The following is a 19,109-nucleotide window of genomic DNA, read 5'->3' on the forward strand; positions in this document are numbered from 1 at the left end:
ACTCTGGCCCATACTGTTCTCACTCTATTCATTCCCCACAGATCTACCAGATTATATTTTTTATGCAAACTCATATATACATGATCCTACCCAAGACTAAGCTCCCATGTTTAGAACCCTCATGTAGATTGATGCTTTAGGGGAAGGAAAACTAATCAACGATAGTGAAGAAACATACATTAACTGCAAGGCTATCCATTTCAGAGGACCACATGTCTTGCTCACACCAGGTTTTTGAACTTTTGAAGGAAAACATGATTTTGAAAAAGAACCTTTTCTTTAAGCATAATGAACAATAAATATATGAACTACAGTGTCTACCCTGACCCGGTTATATCATATGTGTTAGAGTAGTAGAAAGTTCTCTGAATCAGAGATCAAAATAATAGGAACTCAGGACTCACTGCTTCAAACTTTACCAGATGACCTGGACAAATTGTTTAAACTCTCTTCTGTGCTCTTGGTTCTTTAAGTCAAGAATATATAGTATATCTACCTCATAAAATGATGCCAGGTTCACATTAAATATCAGTATCTATATGACTAGAGCAAATAAAAACCATACATCTATGTGATTCCGAGTAGGCTGTTAAGTTGAATGGTGGCTTGTAAAGAGCAGCTAAATCTAACCCTTTGCAAATATTTTCTCTTATTAAGGGCTCCTTAGAGCACAGCTGAGCGATCCTATACCCAGCCACACATGGTTAACAGCTTTTTAATGGTCATTATGTAAAGACATAGAGGTATTGTTAAAGCTAGTTTGATAGAGCTAAACCAATGACATTGAAAGGATTATAAAAATCTGGAAACGCCTTATGAAAGAAGTCCTGCTTCTTGCTCTTTATAAAAATAAGACTGGAGGAATTGATGGACATGCTCAAATATGTTTAACCTCTTTTGAGGAGAAGCGTAAATGAGAAATATGGAGCCACAGGGTAACAAGCTGCTGCCTCCTGTGGATCCTATACGTGAGGCCCAGTCACCTCCTGTTTCTGCCACCATTTCTATCATATCAAGAATTCAAATGTGGGGGCATGTATGGGGAAAAAGAATACAAGCCCCATAGGGATTCAAATCTATAGGGGCAAGCTCTGATTCTCTTGGCCTGAGAGGTAATCAATATGGTCGTCGTGCCCACAGTTCAATTCAGCAAAGTTTTTGAGTATGTACTATGTACAAAGATAATATACACTTGAATCCTGGCACATGGGTCTTAACGGAAGCTAGGAAGCTCAACTCTCCAAGGGTGACTACGTCTGTCATTCAAACTCTGGCTTCGGTCACTTTTTCCTTGTCAGGCATTTTCCTATGCTTGCTAGAATTAGACTGCTGAAGTTCCAGGACATTGGATTCCCTTCATCTACTGCCCAGAGTGTTTCTCTTCTGTCTTCTGGTTCTGCTTGACCTGGGAGCTGCACTTTGTGATCCAGGCTCCTCCTTAAGGTGGAGCTTGCATGGTTGGCATTTCTAAACTGGAACATACAAAAGATGTGAAGCCACGCAAAAAGTATCCACACTGCAACTGTCATTGGTTTTGGTTACAGGAAGGAAGTATCCCAGAACCATGCTGGTGGCTTCAGAAGAAAACCTGTACACTGAACTCACCGTAGTTCCTGGTTATGAGACTAAAGTCTTCACACTAAAGGTATGAAAATATTTGCAATATGGAGCAGGTGAGGGGAAGTGGTAATATTTGTTCTTTATAGCCTTAAACGTCTATGTATAAACTGGGAGTTCAGGATAGGAGGTGCTTCTACAGGAGAGTAAATTTTGAGGGGTGGAAAATTTTAGAAGGCCCTTGTTCAGACAATCTGATTGGTTTTGGGGTTTTTTTATTTTGTTTTTTTTGTTTTGTTTTGTTTTGTTTTGCATTACTTGTAGTGAATGCAGGGCTTTGTGCATGTTAGAAAGGAGCTCTACCACTGAGCAACCTCTCCAGTCCAAGCAATCTGATTCTAAAAGGTGACTTGCAATTCTCAAAGACAAATCTTAATATGAATAAAAGAAAAACATTGATAAAGCCTCAAAAATGTTTTTTTTAAGTAAACATGGAGTTTTAAAACAATTCTTTCCAAGGTTGCAGTGTGAAAGAAAGGCAGGTAAGAACATACTTAAAGAAGGGATTAAGGAAGCTTGAAAATCCATTTACGTTAGAAGGACTCTAGTTCTCAGTGTCAGGATTTCCTGAAGTGTTTTAGCTGCTCTTTTGCTTAAGGGACTAGAATAGGGAAGGAAATAAGAGGTGACCACAGTGACTTCACTACACATGAGCAAGCCAGCATGCTTCAGTTTCTCGGATGATGAGCTTCTTATATTTAGGGGTGGGCTCCACAGAACATCTCTTCTATGGAACGTACAAGCTAACAAAGCCAAAGACAGCAACTGGGGGACCAAGGGCAGCTGGGAGAACCAAGATTTAGTTCTGGGAGTAACTTGTCTGAGGATAAAGATAATCAGGAAGCATTAAAATTTCATGTATTTCCGTGCTTTTCTGTTCTGTTTTGTGGTCTTTGTGTGATTGTTTTTTTCTTGTTTCTTGTAGGATTCTAATCATGAAAACTGCTATGACAAATCGAAAATCATTGTTGATACTGTTGTTTATATTAGCCTTCTGGATCACTTTTACAGTTTTCCAAAACTCTACAAAGGTAGGAAGTGCTTTATGTCAGTGTTTTTAATAAGTGTATTTTTTAATTTATTATCTCACCTATTCTAGGAAGGTCCAAACTAAAAGACCTATAGATTATAGTAGGGGAGGTTCAACAGCTTGCACACAGTTTAAAAACTGATGCAGCTAATAATTGTTAAATAATTATTAAATGTATGAGGATAAGGCAGTGTGTGTTTATACAGACATTTTTTCTTTGTCATTTATATATGTATTATAACTATTGTCTCACACATTTGGCTGTCTTTTCAAACCTTCCTCAAGGGAACTTCTTGAAGAACAGAGTATTTTTATGTACCTACATTTATCTGCCTTTTAAAAATAGTTGATGCTTTTTGAAGGAAACATTTCTATACTTCAATATCAGACTGTTTTTCTAAAAATTCTAACATTTTTAAATGTTGCTTTCGACACCTAAGCTTTTAATGCATGTGTTTTATTTTGGTTTGTTTTGCTTGTTTGATTTTGGATTTGCTGATTTTTCTTTCATTTCCATGTAAATAGTCACTTTTTTACTTTTTGGTGGTACTGGGGTTTGAACTCAGGGCTTCACTCTTGCTAGACAGGCACTCTATCACTTGAGCTATGCCTGTTTATTGCAGTCCTTTCTTTCCACACCATGTAACCTTTGTACTATATCAAATGTTCAAACAAGTGACGGTGCCCTTCAGGGCTCTTTGTTTTATTGCATTGACCAACTTGTCTTCCCTGTGACAGTTCTACATTGCTATAATTAATAGCAATACCTTCATAATATCTCTGATAGCTTGAAGTTCACATTTTTACGTATTATACGTCACAAGGCCCTTGGCCACTCCTAGCCCTTTATTTCTCCTTATACATCAGAATTGGCCAGATTTAAAGAAAAATCCTATGTACATTAAATACCCACTGCATTAACTATGTAAATCAAATCAGAAAATCTCCATATTTGTTTTCTGTTTAGCAACATATAGTATCTATTTGTCTATGCCTTCTTTAAGATCTTTCAATAAGTTCTATTGTTTTTGCCTACAGATCATAAAAAATTGTTAATTTATATCTATGTATTTTATAATATGCTGTTATAATTTTTGTTTATAAATGCTGTTTTTAAAATAAAAATTATATGTTCTAATTGTAGAGGGGTAAAATGGACTTTTAGGTAATGAACAGCAAAATTTAATTTTCTGGGACCTCAAATTAATTCATTAATGTCACCTAATATCTCTCTGAGGACAGAAAGTATATTCATCTGTGTTTGGAGCTGTGAATTTCTTCCTTGATTTAATCTCATCTGTCTTTAATTTTTCAGAAGACTCCACATAAATTCTCATTCATTTAAGGCATCTCTTCCCATTTCTCAGAACATTTACAAAGTTCTTTTCTGTATTTTATGGTAAGAAATTGAGGCTATAATATGTGCTTAGTCCTCCACCTTGTACAAGAATTTTCTTATTATACTTCTTTTTTTATTATATTATTGAAATACTACTAGGGGTACATTGTGACATTTACAAAAGTGCTTACAATATATCTTACTTAATTTCACCCTCTCCATGATTCTTTATCCCCCTCCCCTATTCCTGGAACAGCTTCAACAGGTCTCATTTTTCCATTTTCATACATGACCAGATATTATTTCCACCATATTCACCCCCCTCTACCATTTCTTTATATCCTCCATACACACACATACACACACACTGTTACCAATCCCAGACAGGATCTGATTTATGTTCCTGTCCTCCATTTTTGAGAAAAAAGAAAGTTTCAATATGACATATCCCAAAGCAGTTCATACCCTCCATTTTTCTCTTCTACCTTAGTCCTCTTCTTTTGGTGAGTTCAACAGGATTAAAAATTTTATATTCATTCAGTATAGAAAGTACATCACCTATATTCACCTTCTTTACTTCCTTCTTTTACCTTCCTCCTCCTGTTAGTGTCTTCCTGCTTTTCACTCTTTTCCTTCATTGTTTATGTGTCTTTGTTGGGAGTGGGATTTTTGCCTGCCCATGCATTGTGCCTACATCAATGTAACCCCCCTCCACTGCCCTTCCTCTCCCTTTTCCCCCATTCTGTGTTGTTTGACAGTTTTCAACATATTTCCTTGTGTCTTGTTTCTTTATTGTAACCTGACTTACATTCCTTTGGGTATGTCCCTAGGAGAGGATTGCTAGATCATATAATAGTTCTATTTTTAGTTTTTTTGAGGAGCCTCTTAACTGTTTTCCAAAGTGATTGTGCTAATTTACATTTCTACCAACAGTGCATGAGGGTTCCTTTTTTCCCCACATCCTCACCAGCATTTGTTGTTGTTTATGTTCTTGGTGATGGCCATCCTAACAGGAGTGAGGTGGAATCTTAATGTGGTTTTGATTTGCATTTTTTTCATGTGTTTTTTGGCCATTTGGACTTCTTTCCTTGAAAAAGCTTTGTTATATTTCTACCAAAAATTTTGTGCATAAAAAATTATTCTACCATTCCAAAAATCACTTGTACTTTTCACTTAAAATAACAATATAAAAATATTTGATAATGTGGTATAATAGATAAAATATTATTATGATAATGGTTATATCCTATAGGTTCTTACTCATATTTTCATACAGTTCCTGTAGCAACTACTGAGAGGTTGTTAAATTTCTATTTATGATTATAGAATTTTCTGTTTCTCTCTTTAATTTGTTTTCTTCATACACAGGCATACATATGTATAAATACTTGTACATTTATGATGACTGTTTTCTGACAAATTAATCCTTTAATCACTATGAAATGTCCAATTTTACTTCTAATGATATCACAAATCAGTGGCTAAGGTTCTTCTGCTCTACCTGGATAGATATCATGGGTAGGTGAGAAGAAACTTGTCCAGTTATTCCAGATCATTGACAGGTTTTTTGTAGTATTGGTGAGCAGCAGTGACAGATGACAGCAGGAAGCATTAGGTGGTATCCTCTAGTATCACAGCTCCTATGCCTCAGGTGTGAGGGCTGGTGTTTTGACTAACTGAAGCTGTGGCATAGGCTTCTATAACTAGGGGGTGAGAGGAGGGTTTCCCCTGACATGCGAGGCTGCATTTGGCCACCTCTTGCAGGAACCCCTTGTCAGTTCCACCACTACTCTTGCTGGGATCTCCAGCCGCCTCATCATTACTTTTGCCTCCACTGCTGGCTTTTCTCTTGTATTCTTTCTATTACCATATCAGTCACTCTACTAATGATGAAAATCAAAAGTAGGCAAGGAAGACTACTCAAGAGAATTCTTTATTGGACCTGCTGTTGCAATACCAGGGAACAGCAGAGGAGAGTGTCTTTCAGTTGGCCACGAAGTGAATTGAACAGCTTGCTCATAAATCCAGAAAGGAGGTAGGACAAGGGTTTCTGCACAAATGAAAAATTTTGTTTGTACCAGTCATGGTACAATCCCTGTCACCAATCATGACCATCCCTTATACACACTAAGGAATGTGTTTGCAACAGTCACAGGTCTTCAGCTGTGCCACCAGGGGAAGTGCTTGCCCACTGGCCTCATTGGAAATGACTGTTGGGTCATGTAGAGTTTGTTGAGGGTTGTGGTGGAAAAAAATTCCAGTGCAGACTTCTAGTGTGGTGCCTTCAGGAGCCAGAGTCATGCTTTGAACTCAAAGTGGCTGTTGTCATTATGTACCTTCCTCAAGGAATCTGTAGAGTTTTTGAAATAGCTGGTGCTGGCATGAAGATAAGTTTGGCTGGCTGCTTGGCTGATATTCTTTCACTCAAGGCATCCAGGGACTCTAAGAAATATCTAAGAGCTGTCAATTAGGGAGTCAAATCACCCCATCCACCAACATCTCAGAGAACTTACAGAAAAAATAAATATTCAAAAGGGTGCTTAAAGTTTTATCATTAACATTAGCAGTATTTTACTTGTTTTTTATTGGTGAATATTAATTGTGCAAGAGTTTCATTATGATATTTCTTTTTTGGCAGTCTGGGCTTTGAAGTCAGGGCCTCATTCTTGGTAGGTATGCACTCTACCACTTGATACACTTTAACAAACCATCAATGATATTTCCATACATGCATTTAATGTACTTGGATCAAATTCACCCCCTCTATTACTCTTTCTTATCCTCCTCTCCCTTTGCAAAACACTTTTAACAGGTTTCATTATTCTACTTTCATACATGTATATAAAGTACTTTGATTATATTCACCCATGCTTCACCCTTGCATGTTGCCCTCCCCCCCTTCTCACTGGGTCTCACATCCAAACAGTACTCATTTTAAACGACTGGTAATCATTTTTTAAGGCCTAGATTTCACAAATGATAGACAACATGTGATATTTTTCTATCTCAGTCTGGCTCCATTCTCTTAACATTATGATCTCCAGTTACATCTTCTTTGTGGATGAATAATACTCCATCATATAGACAGATGATAGATAGATAGATAGATAGATAGATAGATAGATAGATAGATAGACAGACATAGATATAGATATATACCACTTTTTGATACATTTATCAGTTGGTGGGGACCTGGGTTGATTCCATGGTTTGGCTGTTGTGAACACTGCTGCTATTAACATTGGTATTCAGGTATCCCAACCGTATGCTGACTTACAACATTCCTTCAGATATATGACCAGGAATCGTGTAGCAGGATCACACAGTAGTGCTGTTTTTTTCTAAATGATGGCTGTTACAACTGGGGTGAGATGGAATCTCAATATACTCTTAATTTGAATTTCTTTTAAGACTAAGGATGATCAGTATTTCTTCATGTATTTATTATCAATTTCTACTTCTTCTGTTCAATTTATTTGTGCATTTATTTAATTGTATTGTTTGTTCTTTTGGTGTTTAATTTTTGGAGCCCTTTATGTCTTTGCAATATTAATCCTTTCTCCCTTTCTGTAGATTTTCTTTTGATTCTGGTAATTGTTTCCTTTGCTGTGTAGAAACTTTTTAATTTCATGCAATCTCATTTATAAATTCTTGTTCTTATTTCCTGAACAATTGGAAACTTATTCATAAAGGTGTTACCTAAGCCTGTACTTTCAAGTGTTCTCCCTGTGTTTTCTTAGTAGTTTCAAAATTTGGTTCCCTACATTAAGATCTTTGATCCATTTTGAATTAATTTTTGTACAGGGTGAGAGATGTGATCTAGTTTCAGTCTTCTATGTTTGGATATCCAGTTTCTCAACATTTGTCACTGAGACTCTTCTCCAGTGTATATTTTTGGCCCCTTTGTTGAAAAATCAGATGGCTATAGCTATGTGGCTTATTTCTTTATCTTATATTCTACTCCAATTGTTTATGCATCTGTTTTTGTGTCAATACCATGCTGTTTTGTTACTCTAGCTCTGTAGTATAATTTGAAGTCAGGTATTGTCATACCTCCAACATTGCATTTTTTGCTCAGTACTGCTTTTGCTATTCGGGGATCTTTTGTGATTTTTTAGAATTGATTTTTCTATATCTGTAAAAATAACCATTGGACTTTTATGGGGATGGCATTGAATCTATAGATTGCTTTCTATGGTATAGACATTTTCACAATATTCTATTAACTTATGAATATGAGAGGTCTTTCAATAGTCTAGCATCTTCAATTTCTTTCTTCAGTTTTTTATAGTTTTCATTTTAGAGGTCTTCACAATACATCTTTTTGTATTGTATGTACTTTAACGAACCAGTGTAAAGATATTATCATTTTAATAATTTTGCTTTTTAGCTTTCATACTAAAGACATGATTTTCATGCCACGATTATATTATTAAGGAATTCTGAATTTGCTGTGTATTTACTTTTACCAGTGAACTTTGTACTTTCATATGTTTTTATGTTATCAATTAGCACCATTTTTCTTTCATCTTAAGGAACTCCCTTACATTTTTTGTAAGGTACATCTGGTGGTAGTGATGAACAGCTCAGCTTTTATATGTGTGGGAATAATCATTTTTCACTAAATTTTAGTTAAAAGATAAAACAATAAGTATTCATTCTCTACTATGCAGTTAAAAACATTTCCTCATTTTTGTATTTACAGTTGCCCTGTAAGGTAGTTTTTTTATAGCCACCATTTTTAAAAATATTAGGGATCTTTGGAGTTGACTGTCTCATCCAAAATAGATTATTAGTCAATGAAAACCATAGCAATACTAGTAGAGTTTCTAAACAAAAGTACTTTGCATATAAAACATATATGACCACCAAATTTCAGTGTTGTTTAAGTTTTTGTACCTCTCGTTGTTCTATAAAAGATAAAAGTTGGCTAACCAACCAAAAATTATTACATTAAATGGAAACTTTTTCTATGTTTTCTATTATATTCCTTGTCATTTCAGATATGGACTGCATTCAAGTTGCCCATTTCTTTCCATCATTGGAACTTCATCTCGAAGTCCTCAGGCCCTGAAGCACCACTGAATCCAGTAGTTTCACCAAATGACACTCAACTGAGAGTCAGGGAAATCTTGGAGAAACTAGACTGGCTTATCCCACCCAGACCCTTCACCCATGTAAACACAACCACCAGTGCCACACACAGCATGATCACCATCCTCAACCCTCGAGACACATACTGCAGGGGGGACCAGCTGGACATCCTGCTGGAGGCAAGGGACCATCTGGGACACAAGAAGGAATATGGCGGGGACTTCCTGAGGGCCAGGATGTCCTCCCCAACCCTGAATGCAGGAGCTTCAGGAAAGGTGACAGACTTCAACAATGGCACCTACCTTGTCAGCTTCACTCTGTTCTGGGAGGGCCAGGTCTCACTGTCTGTCCTACTCATCCACCCCAGTGAAGGGGTGTCTGCTCTCTGGAGGGCAAGGAACCAAGGCTATGACAGGGTGATCTTCACAGGCCAGTTTTCCAGTGGTGCCTCCCAGGTCTACAGTGAGTGTGGCCTGGCTTTAAATTCAACTTCTGACCTGTGCCAGTATCTTGATGCACAAGATCAAGAAGCTTTCTACTGCATGAGACCTCCACATGTTCCCTGTGCTGCACTCACCCACATGAAGTCCAAGAACCAGAAAGTTTCTTATCTTACAAAACAGGAAAGGAGCCTCTTTGAAAGGTAAGTGATTATTGCTAGACTCTCAAATGAAAATTCTCTGTGTATAACAGCTTTGAGATTCTTTAAGAAGATCTATTTGGGAAAGGATCTCTGAATTTATTTGAAACCAGTGCTTACTGTCCTGTACTACCCAAATTTTTTGGATATTTAATCCTCATCCATGAACAAAAAAATATAGTCGGAATAGAAACTAAAAGAGAATGAGAAATACAAGTGTATGTCCTAATATGTTATTTCTGAATCTCAATAAATTGACTTGCACACTTTCTGGGTACCTGTGTTCTATGAACTAAGAGGAATAGAAATGGAAATTCACTAAATAGCCTGAAATTGTAGACATGGTAGTAGGCTTGTCACTAAGAAATAACAGAAGCAATGCATAATTGTGCCTTTGAGTCTTTCCTTAATTAAGGCCACCTACAGATTAATTTCTATATTTTTTTCTCTTCAAGGTCAAATGTGGGTGTGGATATTATGAAAAAATTCAAAGTGATTAGTGTTTCCAAATGCAATGGTGAGTGCTTCTGTATTGGCTGGGTGATATTGACCATTAATCCACTTAGTATTTCCTTTTTCTACTGGACTTCTTCACTGTCTGAGTTCCATCAGCTTTCTGCTCATCTACTTAACTAAGGCTGGCCAAGGTACCAAGACTATCTGTGAGTGAATGTTTGAATAACTAGGATATCACCTACCTGCCTTAGTAACTTATCTCTCACCACCAATCTACGCATCAGGTAATAAATTACCTGTACATCATACACAATAATTCTCTAATGTAAAAACTCTCCCAAGTCTTTTCCCAGTACTTTACCTTATACCTTACCCTCTCCACACCATCCCTATCATGACTTACCCTATCACTGGTAGCCAAACAGTCATCATCTAGAGGTTTCCATCCTGTCATTTAGGAATCATCATTACAATTCTTCCTTCCTGGTCTTTGTCATCTTTCCAACCATTTTTTCCAAGGTAGAACTTCTATGTTTATATTTACTAATTTCCCATTAATTTATTTGACTCTAAATGGCCTTTAAAAAACCATTTGATGAGGATGATGATGTTGATGAATGATGGTGATGATGATAAGACATAAGCATATATGGAGGACTATCAGGTGGGATCAGTGGGAGGGAAGGAAAAGAAAGGATACTCAGGATTGAAATACACTGCACATAATACAAATGAAGATAGCATAGTGAAACCCACCAAGCAATGTTTGAAAAAGGGGAATGAGGGAGAATGGAAATATAATGGAAGAGGTAGTATGTTCAAGGTAAACTACACATGTAAGGAATTATCACAATGAGAACACCTCATTATTATTATATGCTAATTCAAAGTAAAATAATTTTTAAAAAAGTAAAAACCATTTGAAATGATTTAAGGCAAAAGTTTTTATGTTCCCCTAAGGACACCTTTAAAAGCTTGCTAATTGCTAAAACACTTGTCCACACTGTAGTAAAAACATGTATCTGATTGTAGAATTTGTATTTTTACTTCAGATATATGGGAGCACACATAGCAGTGGTTATACACAAAAGCTGCTCTCTTGGATGCTGAATAGTCCCCATCCCAAACTTGTCACTGGTATACCCTATCCCCTCAGACTTTTCATAAAGTAGTGACTAAGAGTGATTAAGTAGCCCTTCTTGGACTTCTGGCACTCTCTGCATCCTACAGACTTATCCATTTCGATTGGCCAATTTCCAAGCCAAGCTAATTGTAATATTTTTAAGATCATTGTGCCTCTAACTCAAAGCAATTATAGTTTGATGAGGCACTGGAAACACTGGGAGAATGTGTGACAAATGAGGGACAAAGTAGCTAAAATGAGAGGATAAGTGAGCTGTCACACTATGTAAGAATTGACAACTTGCATTCATAAGAAGGCAACAAATTAATTGTAACAGAAGTCCATTTTGTCTTGGGAAAAACTTGTGATTTTAAAATGAATACTGAAGGGTATCATTTAGGAAAAGCACACCAGGGAAAATTTTTACTGAAAACTAGTTGTCCCATTATAAGCCTATGAACACAGCTGTTAAGAGAACACTTCAGAAGGATTTTAACGAATACTGATAACTAAGTTGATGTTTTAGAAGATCCTATGTTGCTGGTTCTTTGACAGAAGAAACAGTTCCAATGAAAGACAAATGCAAGCCTGGAATCCCATCCACAACCCCCAGTGGCCATGTCTGGAAAAACACATGGAATCCCATCTCCTGCAGTTTGGCTCCAGTGGAAATGAAAGACTGCCTGGCAGGAAAATTCATATATCTGCTGGGAGATTCCACGATCCGTCAGTGGATGGAATACTTCAAAGCCAATATCAAAAGTATGCCTGAGTAGAAGCCATTATTGACATCCCCTCAGAAACTTCATTCTCAATTCAAGGGGAAATTCCTCTTCTTTATCATATTTCTTAATTATAACATACCAAAAGTCTTTACAATACACTGTGATCTTTTTATTAAAAGCACACATTTATCTTACTAGAAGGAAGCCAGTATAGAAAAATGTGTATTACTCCCTATCCTTAGAGAATTCAGTATTTATGAAGTATACTTAGAAAATTATTGATGTAGACAAAGATGATTTAAGAGATTAGACTGTCCTCCTTCTAGAGTTGGCACAATGATTAAGGGTGTGAATTCTAGCTGCACATGTCCTGGGTTCAAAACATGACATCACATTGTATCTGGGTGATCTTGGAAAAGTTCCAATACAGTTTGTCCCAGAGTTTCTTCCTGTGCCAACTGGAAATGAAAGGACTACCCACCCGATAAAATGAAGTAATATCTATGAGGCATTTAGAATATTATCTCTCACAAAATAATTTCTCTTTGATATAAGTTATCATCCCTTCTATTGTTACCTGATAATATGGAAGATACAAATGTAAGATAATAGTTCTGTATCAGGTAGGCCCACTGATTCAAAGCATGAGGAACAGAGTCAGCAGATCTAGACTGAGAGAACCAACGACAGGACATAATATTTATTTTCTTTGCCTTGTTTTCCTTATCTGTCAACCAGGAATTATAATAGTACCTGGTGTTTCTTTTGAGGATGAAATACATAATGCATAAAGAGTATTTAACATACTTCAAGGCACACTGGTACATACAAATTGCCCAAAAAGTGATACTATTGGCTAATGTCACAGTTGGGGCTCTATTTACTAAACAAGTTGCTCTATTTACTAAACAAGTATCCACCAGAAATAAATCAGTATCCACTAAGAGATCTTAGCAATCCTACCTAGAAAACCATCACTTCCTGCCCCTCTATGTCCCTAGGTCGTGGCTCTTATCACTGAGCACAGCACAGAGGCTATGACTCCATTCTGGCCTTCTTGATGTAAGGCCACTCTAGTAATCTCCAATTTAGAAAATAAGCCAATTCTCAATAAAAAGGGTAAACTGATAGGGTCTGCACTCCAAGAAGAACTTACAACAGAGGGAGAGTTTTAAATTGTGAACTCTAGTAAATGATGAGTGCCTCACTACCTTACTTCCCTCACCTACAAAACTAAGGGTCTGGTGATAATCTTTAGCATCACAGTATACAATGTGGATTTCTTAGGTCATCCAAACACTGAGTTATGGAGTTACTTACCCTCTTCAATTTGTGTGATGAGTCATAGTAGGAAGACATCTCTTGTACATTTTCTTAAAAGTTGAATTCTATGCCCAGAGTTTGCTTTAGGAAAAAAAAACTAAAGCTATTTGAAAGCAGATGAAGAATGCAGTTCTCACATTTTCCTACAATCATCGTACCACATTGCTATTTTACAGCCTCACTGGTTGAGACTTCAAACAAAGTCCTTCTAAGATGATACATGGTACAAAACATTAATAACAATTGACTACACCTTGTCTTCAGAAATTCTAGCTAAAAAATAGCTGGCCTTCATATTCTGATAATGGCTTAAAGTTTGATGAAAATGGAAGGACTGCTTTCTACTCTATACATAGTGAGGTTCTTTTTAGAAGTGTAAAGATCAGGTAGATAATTTTCACAAGAAATAAGGGGACTTTAAATATTAATTCTGTCACACACTGTTATCTTGAGTACTTTGACTTCCTCTCTTGGTTTTCTTTTCTACAATATGACAATTAAATATACATACCAGTGTCATTGAGAAAAGCAGTCAATCCAAATACATTGCTTTGTAAACAGTAACAAATGATGATTGTTATTATTGTTGTTGTTATTATATTATGTACTAAGTTCCATTAATATATATGGAAGGAAAGAAAAATTAGCATGTAATCTCAGATCTACTGAAATTTACAGAGTAGTTGGGGAAATTAGTTTACTCAGTTTTTCAATGTAAATAACAACTATTAGTAGCTTTTACTATCCAGAAATAAGCTCAGACCACAAGCAACAAGTTGTACAAAAGTAATAATTACAAAACCTAACACATCATCCTCAAATGATGTTATTCTCAACATCAGTACATTTCAATCTGCATGGCTGTACAAGAATGCAAATATCTCTCACGTTTGTATAACTCTTTTAACTGTACAAATAATTTTCAAAGCTGATTAAACCTATAAGAAACCAGATATGATTAGCTTAACTCTAAACACCAAATCTTTTATCACTGACAAATCTTTGCAACTGTTCTCTTTTCATTTGTCACTAGCACTGAAGTCAGTGGATCTGCATGAATCTGGAAAACTGCGACACCAGCTTGCTGTGGACTTGGATAGGAATATCAACATCCAGTGGCAAAAACATGGCTACCCCTTGATTGGATCATTGCACTACTCCGTCAAAGTGATGGAGAACATGGCCAGGGTAATTGACAGAACTGGAGGGGAGAAGAATACTGTCATTGTTATTTCTCTGGGCCAGCATTTCAGACCCTTTCCCATTGATGTTTTTATCCGAAGGGCCCTCAGTGTCTACAAAGCTGTTCAGCGTCTTCTTCTGAGAAGCCCAGACACTATGGTTATCATTAAGACAGAAAACATCAGGGAGATGTACAATGATGCAGAAAGATTCAGTGACTTTCATGGCTACATTCAGTATCTCATCATCAAGGATATTTTCCAGGATCTCCAAGTGGGCGTCATTGATGCCTGGGATATAACAATTGCATATGGCACAAATGATGTCCACCCACCTCAACATGTAGTTGGAAATCAAATTAATGTATTCTTAAACTATATTTGCTAGGTAACATATATCTCTGAAAATCTTCATTTGAGTAAACAGATCTACTGAGTGTCTCCAAACATGACAGGTTCCTTATTTGACTCTGAACTCCTAGCTAGCCTCAAAAATCATCTGCACAGTGCCTGATATGGATTCATAAATTCAGCCAAATAGTATATTTCTAAACTGGGCTTCCCCTTAAATCTGGAGCTCAGAGGAGACATGGCATGTTCCTACCCTTCCTGATCAGAGCCATGCTGCTCTTCATCGATGGAAGTTAAGGCCCCTATGGGTAAAGGTCTTTTCTCTAATATGTGCAGATTCAGGACAATAAAGTAATAATAAAATAAATCTTTGGAGAAAGCAGTCTCATTTCCTTTTGCTACCACTAAAGACAGACTCAAGATGATTTCCAAACAAGAAGAGAAGTGCTATGAGGTGATTCTTCCACAGTCATGGAGGTATACCAGATTTGTTAGCAAGGCCCCAGAAGGAGCCTAAAAGCATTTGAATCTTCTCTTCCTGTAGGAACTTCCCACTGTGCTCCAATCTGACTCTCCAGCACTCATCGCCCATGAATATACAATAAATGAGTTAAAGGCCTAGTGTGCTACAATTCAAAGAGTTAGGCTGGAGCCTTCTGCTCAGTAATTTTAAGACACTGGAAAATCAGGTCAGCTCCCTGGGCCTCAGTTTCCCATATGAGGGCATTAATCTAACATCTATCATCTTGAACTTTGCTTGGTGGAGCTATGGGTTCCCCCAGATCATCATTTGGATACTATTTTAAGGCAAAGGATTCAGGAGAGGTGCCTGGTGGGCAGAGCACAGGTTCCACTATGACCCCTTTTCCAGAGTATCAATATCTATATAATTTGTATGACACTTTTGGGTAGGATTTTCATTTGAAAAGAAGTTCCACACCTCACCATAAGTTTGAAAACATTATGGAGGTAAGAACAACATTGATTCCTATAAACTATACTTTTAGGTTAACATTTTAATCACTCTCATTTGCATTTTAATGGGCCTCCCCCAAGCTTGAACAAAAAGGAGTGGTTATGAAAATATCAGTTGAATAGGGCAATGCAATTATCATAGCATAATTTGGCACAAAATTCTTCCTGAACATGTACTCATCACTGTGCCTCACATACCACAGAGCCCTCACCTGCTCTTGATGCATCTGGGAGAAAACAATTATAAGACATCTCAAGTCTCTTTATTCAGGTTCTTTTGGAAGGGAATAATATGGTTCCTATTTATTATCAGTGAACCACAGTTCAACAGTATCTAGTGTACACTCAGATGGTCAAAATATTTATTTACTCCCAGGCACTGTTCTAGTGCTTGAATATATGGGAGTCAAGAAGACACCTGAAATAACTGCTTTGAAAGACTTTACCTACTAGTAAAGGAAAAATATAATCAAAAAACAAAGATATAAAATATTATACAATAATTCATCATAAAGTACTGTGACAGGAAATGTGATAGAGTGTCATATGTGGTGATGGAGGTGACCAGTTAGAGAAGAATCTTAGAGAAGTATTTCAAGTAGGATCAAAATGATAGAAAGGAGGTAGCCATGAGAGATACGCAGAGAGATCCTAGAGAAAGACGGCCATGTGGAAAATCCATGAGGCCTGGTCCAAGGTGGTTTGTGTAAAGAACAGAAGCAGACCAGGGGGCTTGGAGTACTGTCAGCCAAGAGGACAGACAGAGAGAAGTTAGGGAAGAAAACAGGGGCAAGATCTTGTATGGCTTTGTACGTGATAGAAGGAGTAGGAATTTTATTGTAAATGTATGTGTTCACAGTTGAGGGAGGAAGGGAAAAAAGGAGAGAAAGGGAGAAATGGAAAAGAAAAGAATGAAGAGGGGAAAAATTCCAAAGTATAGAGAGTGAAGAAGAGAATAAGAAAATGATTCATTCCCCCTTTCCCTACTCCACAGAGAAAATAAGATTTCTCTGTTTACCATGTGAGCTGAAAGTACTCTCTAGGTTCTCTGCATGATGTTCATAGGCAGTACATCCCCTTCTTGGGAGCTCTATTTTCTGCAGGTTTTCAAAGGAAAGTTTGCCCATCCAGAAGAGCTACTGGGAGCTTTTTTATACAAGGAGTATAAAACTATGCTGTATATTTGGAAATAAATTTCTCTTCCCAAGATTCCCTAACATATGGAGAAAGAAATAGGAATCTCACACAATTCCTGAGAAACATGAAATTAGAGACTGTGGAATTGTAACACCATCTAGTTGGATTATTCTTTTCTTAAAAGCTTTATTTTTAATTGACAAATAATTGTCTAAATTTATGGAGTACAATGTGATCTTTTCATATGCATGTATATTGTGGAAAGATCAAATAATTCTAATTACCATATCAATCTCCTCACATATTTATCATTTAGGAAGGTGAGAATATCTACAATGTTCTCTTTTGCTATTTTGACCTATCCATTATTATAACTACAGCCACTCTGCTGTGCAAAGAACATGGTATCTTATTCTTTCTACACAACTAAAACCTAAAACTGTCCTCCTAACTATACAATTTTTATTGCTTTTTCAAGTCTATCCCCAAGCTAATAATAACCCAGGTGACAGGGTCAACAATCTGATGAAAAGAAAAGTGTTCACAGGCAAGGGGAACTTAAGAAGTCACAGGACCTTTTCCTACTCCCCTGGTGGGGAGGTCTCTGGAACAGTTAAGTACTCAGAACTATAAAGAATAGTCAGCCATTCTAATCCCCTCTCTCTTCTCTTTCTCTCATCTTTCGCTTGATCACTTAGGGAGTGGAAATCTTAAAAGAAATTATGTGACTCTAGTGAATTGCTTCTAAATGCTCAGTGTCACCCAGTACATTTTTCTTAATGATCACATAGTAATACATATCAAACCCTATCTAATTCCCTAGCTCTACACACCAAGACACATAAGTAACTGAAATAATTTTTTGTGCTGGATCTCAAAAATACTGTATAATATAACCAAATTGAATTGCTTGGACTTAGGGCCTAGGTAGACACAATTTTTTAAAAAACAAAGCAAACAAGCTTAACCATGCCATACTGCTTTCAAACTGACTACAATAATTTGTTCTCTTATGAAGAACACAACAAAGTTGTGTCAAAATTGTGATCTTTATTGTGACCTGTTTAGATTTCAGCCAGCAATGGTAGAAGTTTTTGCTTGGAACATGAATTAGGTTAATTTAACATGTAAAAATCATATAACTACCTCAATGAACTAAGAAAGGCCTTTGACAGTACACAACTTGCATTGATGTGAAACTCCCTAAACAAACTGTTTTAGCAGGCACTAAAAGAAATCAAACATCATGTATCAAACATCAGCTGCATATTATAACTTGGACAAAGGTTAAAACTACATTATGGAAACAAGGGGAGCTGCCCAATGTGGCCACCTATAATCACCTCTGCTCTGGGTGTGTGCTGACATAAAACCCCTACAAAAATAAAGCACCTGTATTTCTATATACCAGCCAGAAGAAGTTACTTTTAAAATGAAGGAAAATACTATATATGTAATGAATGTGTACATACACACTTATGTACATATGTTTAAAACATATATTTATAAATGTAAATAGTTTTACATACAAAAATAATAGACTAACATGTAATCTCCTTTGAAGAACAATGAGAAAAGCTGAGTAATTTTACTTTTAGCTAGTTTGAAGAATCAGAGAAGGACCACTGAGGGCTTAAGAGCAAATCCAAATGAGGAAGTAAGACTGAATCAAAAGTAAAAAATAAAGGAAGTTGGGCACAGTGGCACATACCTATATTACCATTCACTCAGGAAGTTCATTTAGGAGAAGTGTCAGCCAGGACAGTTAGAAAGATCCCATCTCAACAAATAAGCCAGGTGTGGTAGCCTGACCCAGTGGTCCCAGCTACACAGGAGGCATAGGTAGGAGGATCACAGGGGAGGTAGGAAAAAATATGAGAACTTAACTACTAATAACTAAAGCAAAAAAGGACTGAGGTCATTGGATGAGTGGCAGAATGCTTGCCTATCCAGCATGTCTCAGAGATGCAGAGACACACACGCACACACACACACACACACACAGAGAGAGAGAGAGAGAGAGAGAGAGAAACAGAGAGGTATATGTGGAATACAGACTTAATACAAATACAGCAATATTATGAAAAACAGGTCATGCTAAGGGGAGGTCACATACAA

At 36.8% G+C, this 19,109-nt stretch overlaps 1 protein-coding gene across 4 annotated transcripts; it reads left to right on the forward strand.

Annotated features, from left to right (window-relative positions):
• Positions 1 to 1,522: 1,522 nt before the first annotated feature.
• LOC109699282 (NXPE family member 4) lies at positions 1,523 to 15,218 on the forward strand. 4 transcript variants are annotated; one of them, XM_074057471.1, is made up of 7 exons: positions 1,523 to 1,645; positions 2,543 to 2,648; positions 8,990 to 9,723; positions 10,176 to 10,237; positions 11,855 to 12,061; positions 14,381 to 14,535; positions 14,631 to 14,848. In XM_074057471.1, the coding sequence occupies exons 2-7, from the start codon at positions 2,553 to 2,555 to the stop codon at positions 14,697 to 14,699; spliced, it is 1,323 nt and encodes a 440-aa protein (XP_073913572.1). In that variant the 5' UTR covers positions 1,523 to 1,645; positions 2,543 to 2,552; the 3' UTR covers positions 14,700 to 14,848. The 4 variants fall into 4 exon arrangements, with proteins under 4 accessions (XP_073913572.1, XP_020039515.2, XP_073913568.1 ...); XM_020183926.2 differs by having other exon boundaries at positions 14,381 to 15,218; XM_074057464.1 differs by lacking the exon at positions 1,523 to 1,645 and adding an exon at positions 2,281 to 2,321 and having other exon boundaries at positions 14,381 to 15,218.
• The last annotated feature ends 3,891 nt before the right edge of the window (positions 15,219 to 19,109 follow it).

Source organism: Castor canadensis, chromosome 2 (assembly GCF_047511655.1).
Source record: "Castor canadensis chromosome 2, mCasCan1.hap1v2, whole genome shotgun sequence".
In the NCBI taxonomy this organism is placed as follows: Eukaryota; Metazoa; Chordata; class Mammalia; order Rodentia; family Castoridae; genus Castor; species Castor canadensis.

Bases quoted from the DNA above. Each gene is read 5' to 3' on its own strand.
- LOC109699282 (XM_020183926.2), top strand. From the start codon at position 2,553: ATGAAAACTGCTATGACAAATCGAAAATCATTGTTGATACTGTTGTTT. The intron at 9,724-10,175 runs GTAAGTGATTAT...TTTCTCTTCAAG, and splicing joins GAAAGGAGCCTCTTTGAAAG to GTCAAATGTGGGTGTGGATA. The intron at 10,238-11,854 runs GTGAGTGCTTCT...GTTCTTTGACAG, and splicing joins TAGTGTTTCCAAATGCAATG to AAGAAACAGTTCCAATGAAA.